General features: G+C 45.2%; 1 protein-coding gene across 1 annotated transcript in view; it reads right to left on the bottom strand.

The window, feature by feature from the left end:
• Positions 1–60: 60 nt before the first annotated feature.
• Positions 61–8,831, bottom strand: part of TEX49 (testis expressed 49) — a 31,059-nt gene continuing 22,288 nt past the window's right edge. The window contains exons 2-4 of the mRNA XM_046011452.1: positions 3,969–4,091; positions 933–1,077; positions 61–492 (exon numbers count right to left, since the gene is read on the bottom strand). Of these exons, the coding sequence (XP_045867408.1) occupies positions 444–492; positions 933–1,077; positions 3,969–4,091 (317 nt within the window). The 3' untranslated portion in view covers positions 61–443. The remainder of the gene's footprint in view (positions 493–932; positions 1,078–3,968; positions 4,092–8,831) is intronic.

Here is an 8,831-nt window from a genome sequence, read left to right as displayed (position 1 = left end):
TCTGTGAGCCTTTTCCCTCGGTGGGTAGAGGGCTGCTTCTGGTTTTCTTGCTGCCAGGGTGAAGTTGCAGTCTTCAGAGAGCATGACTACTCTAGGCCCTTCAGCATCATGAGGACCAGTGTGTGTCTTCCCAGACTTGTTATTCTGACACCTGCCATTCGTGAGGTCAAGACCCCCTTGGTGGTCTTTTCAGTACCCTGGCCCCTCCCAAACACCAGCTTCGGCCCGTATCCATCTGATCTCACAGGAATTTGGGCATGAGAATGATTTCCCACCGCCTCACTCCCAGTGCACACGAGTGACTTCTAGTCCAATTTGTTTACTCTGCTTTTGCGATCCTTCCTCCCATTAGTCAGTCAGTGGAACCAGGACACCTTCTCCCACTTTCTCTTTCTTTGCCCTGCTTCCACAGTTCATCTTGCCCTTCTGTAAACACATCCTGCTCAATACAGACTGAAGTTTCTGTCACTAAGAACAGAGTGATCCATGAACCTGGAAAAGAGAGAGAGGGTCTTAGATCCGGCCAGGTCAGGCTGATCTGTGTGGTGGTGTCCTTAACATCACCCAAGACTGCCTCAGGGCAGAAAGGGCAGGGGCAGTGATAAGGAAGTATGGCTGCTGTCAATGACTGGTGGTTGGAGGGTGGGAGGCAGCCATGAAGGGAGCAGAAGCATCCCCGGACTTCCCTAGGAAAGCTATAGACACTTGTCTTGTGCTTGCCCCAAAAGGCACAGCCACAAGGCGAAACACAAAGATACAAACAGATCTTTAACTCCTTTGAACGCTGGATTCTGGGGCCAGCTATCTCTGGTAAGACCCAAACTTTGTCTTCTATTCCCTAACTGAGAAGAGGTGAGACAGTCTCCAAGGATTTCAGTGAAGGGAGGGAGGACTTCCCTTAGTCTCCTCACCCTCACCCATCCCAGCCTAACCTGGTCATTGGGCTTTTGATGAGGCAGTGGCGGGGGCTTCGGATCCACGGCATGGTATCCTCTGGGCACACGCCTGCATCATGGGACCGCCAGAAGCTGAAGTTCTGAGCATCAGTCAAGGGGACTCTGAGCACCTGATTGGGGACTAAATGGTTGGGGAAGGACAGGTTATCCAGTATCTTCAAGTTTCTTCTCCCTTTAGCGCCTCACGGCAGCCCAAGCCCAACCAAGCAACTGGGCCTGACCAGGTGCTGAGAAGTCCTGGAACTCTGGCCACCACACCCAGCTTCACTTCCGGATTCCAGCATCTCACACCCTTTGTGGTCAGTTGAATCAATCTTGGTTCTTCCTGCTTCGATTAAGCCTATCTCCAAGAGAGCTTCCCCAAGTGCTAATAAGATGGTAAAAAGCAGGTGGTCAACTCACTGGGGAAATGTGCAAGATGGGTCTACTCTACTGGCTTCCCCTACTCCCCACCCCCAGACTTAATCATCATCTTTCCCTTCCCCCTTCTCTGAAAAAATACCTCCTTTGCTCATTCTGGTAATTCTCTGAAACTAAGCAACGATACCACCTTATCTGTAGATACTGCTAGTAGATTCATTTATCCAGGGCCTATCATGTTCTAAATGTATTTGGTGTTCTTAAGATTTTAAAATAGGATCAGACTTGGGGCGCCTGGGTGGCTCAGTGGGTTAAGCCTCTGCATTCGGCTCAGGTCATGATCTCAGGGTCCTGGGATTGAGCCCCACATTGGGTTCTCTGCTCAACAGGGAGCCTGCTTCCCTTCTCTCTCTGCCTGCCTTTCTGCTTACTTGTGATCTCTGTCTGTCAAATCAATAAAAACTTAAAAAAAAAATAGTATCAGACTTACCTAGATTTTTGGTGTTTTTATTCTTGATGTGGATAAATCTAATTATATACCATTGTATAAAATTTGTATATTCTTTAAACTTAGAATTATAGCCTAATATCCTGGCTATATAGTCTTTATAATCATCATTTAAAAAAACTTTAATATACCATTGAGTAGGTGGCACATTTCTGACTTAGTTGTTTCCCTATTGATTGATGATAAGCTCTTAAAAAAAACTTGCTATTAGGAGTAACTCTTAGATACTCCACCCATATGTATTTTTAAATTTCTGAAAATATCTTAGTTTTAATTTTTTTAAATTTTTTCTCTTTTTTTAAAGATTTTATTTATTTATTTGACAGACAGAGCTCACAGGTAGACAGAGAGGCAGGCAGAGAGAGTGGAAGGGAAGCAGGCTTCCTGCTGAGCAGAGAGCCCGATGTGGGGCTCGATCCCAGGACCCTGGGATCAGGACCTGAGCTGAAGGCAGAGGCTTAACCCATTGAGCCACCCAGGCGCCCCCAGTATCTTAGTTTTTAAATTAAGCCTTAATTTTGAGATAATTATGGTTTCACACATAGTTGTGAGAAATGATACACATAGATCCTGTATACGCTTTACCCAATTTCCCCCAATAGAGAAAGGGAGTTGCCCCCCCTTTTAAAGATTTTATTTATTTATTTGACAGAGCACAAGTAGGGAGAGCAGCAGGCAGAGGGAGAGGGTTGACTGGGGAGCCCGATGCGGGGCTTGATCCCAGGACCCTGGGATAGGGACCTGAGCGGAAGGCAGATGCTTAACCGACTGAGCCACCCAGGTGCCCCAGGAGTTGTCCTTCTATAGCCATGTCCTCCTAGCCCCTTTTTGGTATTCTTCATTTCTATAATTATGTCATTTTAAGAATGTTATATATCTTTACCTGGGGGGGAAAAAAAAAATCTTTACCTGGGAAAAAAAAAAAAAAAAAAAAAAAAGAATGTTATATAAATTCTGGGGACACCTGGGTGGCTCAGTCATTAAGTGTCTGCCTTTGGCTCAGGTCATGATCTCAGGATCCTGGAACAGAGCCTCACATCGGGCTCCCTGCTCAGCAGGAAGCCTGCTTCTCCCTCTCCCATTCCCCCTGCTTGTGTTCCCTCTCTCACTGTGTCTCTCTGTCAAATAAATAAATAATCTTAAAAAAAAAAGAATGTTATATAAATTCATACACACACACACACACACACACACACACATACATACACATATATGAATGGATGTATGTGATCTTTTGGGGACTGGCTTTCTCTGCATAGCATAACTCCCTGAAGAATCCTAGAAGTTCTTGCATACATCAGTAGTCTGTCCTAGATGCTTTTTTAAATGTACATTTTCTCTAACTTTCACAACAATGCTAGAGTGTGATTCCTATTTTCAGGTGGTTCAGAGAAGTTAAGTGGTTAAAGGGACTTGCCCAAGGCCACACTATTTGGAGTTTAAACTCAGTTCAAATTCCAAAGCCAGTGCTTGGTCTACCACTCCTCACAGGCATAGCACATAATGTACAAAGTACTGTCCTAAACTGTCTCATTTTGTTGTCCTCACAACAATTCTTTAAAATTGGTAGAGGGGGCATTTTTTCTTTTTCTTAATGAATGAGAAAGCAGATTAACAGAAGGTATGTGACTACCCAAAGTAAGACACTTAACAGAGGCAGAACTAGGGACTCCAATATGGAGCTTCTGCTTCCAAGTCTGATTCAATTTTTCTTTTATCTTGCTTACTCCGCCATTGAAGTCTACTTTCACCCTCCTTTTCTCAGTCTCCCTTCTGGGCTGTTTTACCCCCTCCTCTATAACCATGCCCCATCATAGCCCAATTGTTCTTTACAAACTCAGGCATATCTATTCTGCCCCTAGCATGGTGCCCACTCCAAGATATTTTCATGTCTTTAATTTTTTTAAGACTTTATTTATTTGAGAGAGCATGTGCACATGCGCAAGAGACGGGGGAGAGAGAGAGAGAGAGAGAGAGAGAGAGAAGTGGGGGAGGGGCGGAGGCAGAACCAGAACCAGGCTTTCCACCGAGCAGGGAGCAAGATCAGGGCTAGATCCCAGGAGCCTAATCCCAGGAGCCCCAGACCATGACCTGAGCCAAAGGCAGAAGTTTAACTGACGGAGCCGCCCAGGCTCAATACTTACATGTCTTTAACAACACCTTCTTTACAGCTTCATGGTACCTTGTGTGGCTATTCTGGTGCACGGAATAATTCCCATCTTCTGGGATAATAGGGGGAAGCCTAGTGGGCGCCAGTTCCTTCTGGTCTGAAACAAGAGCAGACTTGTTATAAGTAGTTAGCAAATGGGACTTTGTGATTTTCTGAATCTCTAGTCTCCTTGCCAACCAGGCACCACAAGGCAGGGATCTCTCCTAGCCGCTCAAATCTGATCTTAGGATCTCAGATGTAAAACTACAATGCCTGTGTCAGGAAGGAGTGGGGGAGGGAGAACCCAGTGATCATCAGACCTCCCTCACCAATCCCTTGCTCCTCTCCGACTCCTGGGTTTTGAGTGGCCTCCTACCGGAATCAGGGTATTGACAGATACTTAGGGTTAGTGCTGGTGAAAAAGGTCCTTTATCTGGATGGGCCTGGAATTGGCATATTTGCAGAACTTTAATTGGTCTAATAGGGAAAGTTATGTTTGAGCTAAGTCTTGGAGGATAAGGAGGAGTCCGTGGGACATAGTGGTATCCAGGAAGAGCATTTCAGACAGCAGGATAGCAAGTGTGTGGAAGATAGAAGCTGGAGAGAAGTTTCAGCTTGCTATTGAGTTGGAGCCTGACTAGTGGAAGGCAAAGTGGAGAGGGGGCTTGAAAAGTTTAGTATAGAGTAGGGTAAAGTAAGCTAAGGTAGGGCAGGGCAGTGTAGACCTAGCATTCTTTTTTTTTTTTAAGATTTTATTTGAGAGAGAGAAAGAAAGAATGGGGGGAGAGGCAGAGGGAAAGGAAGCAGCAGACTCCCCACTGTGCAGGGAGCCCAATGCAGGACTTGGTCCCAGGACCCGGAGATCATGACCGGAGCCAGAGGCAGACACTTAACTGAGCCATCCAGGTGCCCCCAGACCTAGCATTCTTATGGGGATTTGGGGATCCCCGCTGAAGCAAAACTGGAATCTCACTATGGAGGCTGAAAAGACCAAGCTTCCTTACCCAGATTGGAATGTTTGTATTCCCCCTAAATTTGTATATTGAAAACCAGTTCCCAAGGTGATAGTATTTGGAGGTAGGGCTTTTAGGGAGTGATTAGGTCATTGGGTAGAGCCCTTATGAATGAAATTGGTGCCCTTATAAAAGAGGCCTCAGAGAGCTCTGTCGCCCCTCCCACCACATGAAGGCACAATGAGAAGTCTGCAACTTGAAGAGGGCGCTCACTGGACCACACTGGCTCACTGATGTCAGACTTCCTGCCTCCAGAACTGTGAGAAATGAACCTTTGTTGTTTACAAGCTACCCAGTCTGTGGCATTCTGTGACAGCAGCCCAGATGGACTAAGACGCCAGGCTCCCTTGCAGCTAGGGCATGGCCAAAGACTTTTGGCTAGGCCAAAGCCGCCTGCTTCAGATTCTGAATCAAAGTGGAAGGTTGCAAAGAAGCAGGGGCTATATAGAGTCTTTTTCTACAAATGGGAAGTTGCAGCAGTGAGGCTGCATTTTATTTCTAGCAGCATATTCAGAGCCTGGGGTCCTTGGCAGCAACAGTGCCTGCCACGGTACTGAACACAGCAGTGTCTACGCCCAGCCAGGTCTGCAGCGGGATTCTGGTTACTGTTCACCAAACTTGCTTCTCTGTTCCTTTTACAGCTTTTGTGTACTTCCCAATATTAAAAAAATCAAACTATTGTAAGATTGACATTCAAGTAGTTGTATTTAATACGTATGACTTAATGAATTCGGAGGGAAGTATATACCTGTGAAACCATCACCACAATCTAGGTCATAAACATCTGACCCCTCCAAAAATTTCCTCCCACCATCTTTATTATTATTATTTATTTTGTGATAAGAACATTTAACAGAAGATCTGTGCTCTTAGGAATTTTTAAGTATATAATGCAGTATTAAATAGGTTCTCTAATGTACAGCAGATCTCTAGGATTTATTCATCTTATGTAACTGAGACTTTGTACCCTTTGACTACTGCCCCTCCATGTCTTCCTTCCCATGAACCTCTGGCAACCTCCATTTTATTCTCTGCTTCTACAAGTGTGATTACTTTGGATTCTTCATATGAAAAGTGACATAGTATTTGTCTGTCTTTGTCTTCCTTATTTTACCTAGCATGTCTTCCAGGTTCACCATATTGTGTGCAAATGGCAGGACTTCCTTCTTTTTTTTTTTAAAGATTTTATTTATTTATTTGACAGATAGAGATCACAAGTAGGGAGAGAGGCAGGCATAGAGAGAGAGAGAGGAGGAAGCAGGCTCCCCGCCAAGCAGAGAGCCTGATGCGGGGCTCGATCCCAGAACGCTGGGATCATGGCCTGAGCGAAAGGCAGAGGCTTAACCCACTGAGCCACCCAGGCGCTCCCAGGACTTCCTTCTTAATTTTAAGGCTGAATAATGTTCCATGGTGTGTGTGTGTGTGTGTGTGTGTGTGTGTGTGTGTGTGTGTGTGTGTGTATACCCCATTTCTTTATCCATGTGCGCACAGATGGACATTTATGTTGCTTCCATGTCTTGGCTACTGTGAATAATGCTGCAATGAACATGGAAGTGCAGAGATCTCTTTGAGATCGTAATTTCAATTCCTTTGGATACATATCCAGAAATAGGGTTTACTTTTACTTTTTTGAGGAACCTCCATACTATTTTCCGTAGTGGCTGCACCAGTGTACGTTCCCATCAATAGAGTACAAAGGTTCCCCATTTTCTCCACATTCTCACCAACATGTTATCTTTTTTTTTTTTTTAAAGATTTTATTTATTTATTTGAAAGACAGAGATCACAAGCAGGCAGAGAGGCAGGCAGAGAGAGAGCAGGGGAAGCAGGCTCCCTGCCGAGCAGAGAGCCTGATGCAGGGCCTGATCCCAGGACTCTGGGATCATGACCCGAGCCAAAGGCAGAGGCTTTAACCCACTGAGCCACCCAGGCGCACCACACCCCACCCCCCGGCTTTTTTTTTTTTAAACAACAGCGACTTTTACAGGTGTGAGGTGGTGTCTCACCGTGTTTCTAAATTCCCTGAAGATTAGTGATGTTGAATATCTTTTAATATGTCTGTTGGCCATACATGTGTCTTCTTTGAAGAAACGTCTACTCAGATCTTATGCCAATTTTTTTTTTAAGATTTTATTTATTTATTTGACAGAGAGAGAGAGATCACAAGCAGGCAGAGGCAGGCAGAGAGAGAGGAGGAAGCAGGCTCCCCACTGAGCGGAGAGCCTGATGCGGGGCTCAATCCCAGGACCCTGAGATCATGACCTGAGCCGAAGGCAGAGGCTTTAACCCACTGAGCCACTCAGGCGCCCCTCTTATGCCAATTTTTAATCAGTTTTTTCTTTTGAGTTAGAAGAGTTTCTCATGTATTTTGGATATTAGTCCCTTATCAAATATATGGTTTGCAACTATTTTCTCCCATTTGGTAGGCTGCCTTTTCGTTTTGTTTCCTTTGCCTCGCAGAGTTGTTTAGTTTGATGTTATCTCACCAATATTCTTTCAATAAATTCATGTTCTGCTTCAGCAGGCTAGATTTGACTTACATCTCAGAATCCTGAGCTTGTCAGGAATTGGACCAAAGTTTGCCATTCTCCGGAAATTGTTTCGATCACAGACTCACCTCTGGTGGAGAACAGGGATGCCACTTCTCTTCTGGAGTATTTCCCCAGATCCTGCTTTTCCCTTTATTCTGGCTTGACCCCACCCATTCCTTTCTGTCCCTCCTTCCCACTTTTGCACGCCATTCTTTGAGAATGATCCTGCCAGAATGGAGCACTGTTTGAAACCCTTCCTTTGACAGCTGAAGATTTGGACGGGTGCCAGAATATAGAGTTCTGGAAGCCTGAACTGAACCAGGGGGCTGATCTGTACTTTATCACAGGTTACAGCAATGAGGGGCCAGTTTCCAGAAGCAGTGTCATTTAACTTCGGGCAAGGTGGGGGGTGGGTGCCAGAATGTGTGTAGCCAAGTAGATATGTTCTGAGGAGAAAGAGTAAGAGCATATTCCTTGTGGGCAATGGGATCTTGACTGCGAGTAATTACTGGTCTGGGTGCAGGAAATTGTATGAGCTCTTTATCTGGTCCTGAGGCCTCAGACTTATAGTCTGTGAGCGTACAGCTGGGAGATGTTCTCTATTATCTCAGTTCCTAAGTGGTAGGCTCCCAGCTTTCCATATAAATGGTTACTGTGTACTTGGAGGCATGTTGGGCATTATCACCCATTTGGATGCCTTCCTCCTGAATCAAGCACCAGTTGGCACACTCTTTGGATTGATTTTTGGCAAGCTAGAAGATATTTTTGGTAACCCATAGTTTCCCCCAACTGCCAAGTTTTGGAAGCCACTTGGGGTGAAGGGTGGTGAGCTGTAGGTAAAAATCATGCCACAGCTACTGTGAGTGGGCATGTTCTGGGTAGGGGGAGGCAATGAGTTCTCGATAAGCAAACTACACTGTGGCAAGGTAGATGAACTCATCATTTTGTGGGTAGATAGTGTAAGAGAGGTTCTCCATCCACCCAGTCAGTAACATGCTCCACATAGTTTTCAATGAAAAGTAGATACTAAGGGCCCTGACAGTTTCTTCTAGAACTGGGCCATAAATTGGGAGTTGCCATAAGACCACATCTACTACTTTGGATGTACTATGAAGGACATTGGGGTGGTGCAGAAGTACTTGGGTAGATCTTCACTTACTCAAATTAACGTCACAGATTTGTCAATACTACAGGCTTCCTAGGACCACTGGGGTAGTCACAAAATCATCCTTATCCACTAATGTGCCTGTTGCCTCTGGTTAGTTGTAAGTGGGACTAACAGGCCTCGATGTTTTCAGGTTGAAGAATTTTGGG

This window comes from Meles meles, chromosome 7 (genome assembly GCF_922984935.1).
Source record: "Meles meles chromosome 7, mMelMel3.1 paternal haplotype, whole genome shotgun sequence".
Classification (NCBI taxonomy): Eukaryota; Metazoa; Chordata; class Mammalia; order Carnivora; family Mustelidae; genus Meles; species Meles meles.
Note: the sequence above shows the minus strand (reverse complement) of the source record. Positions and strands in the feature narration are given on the sequence as shown.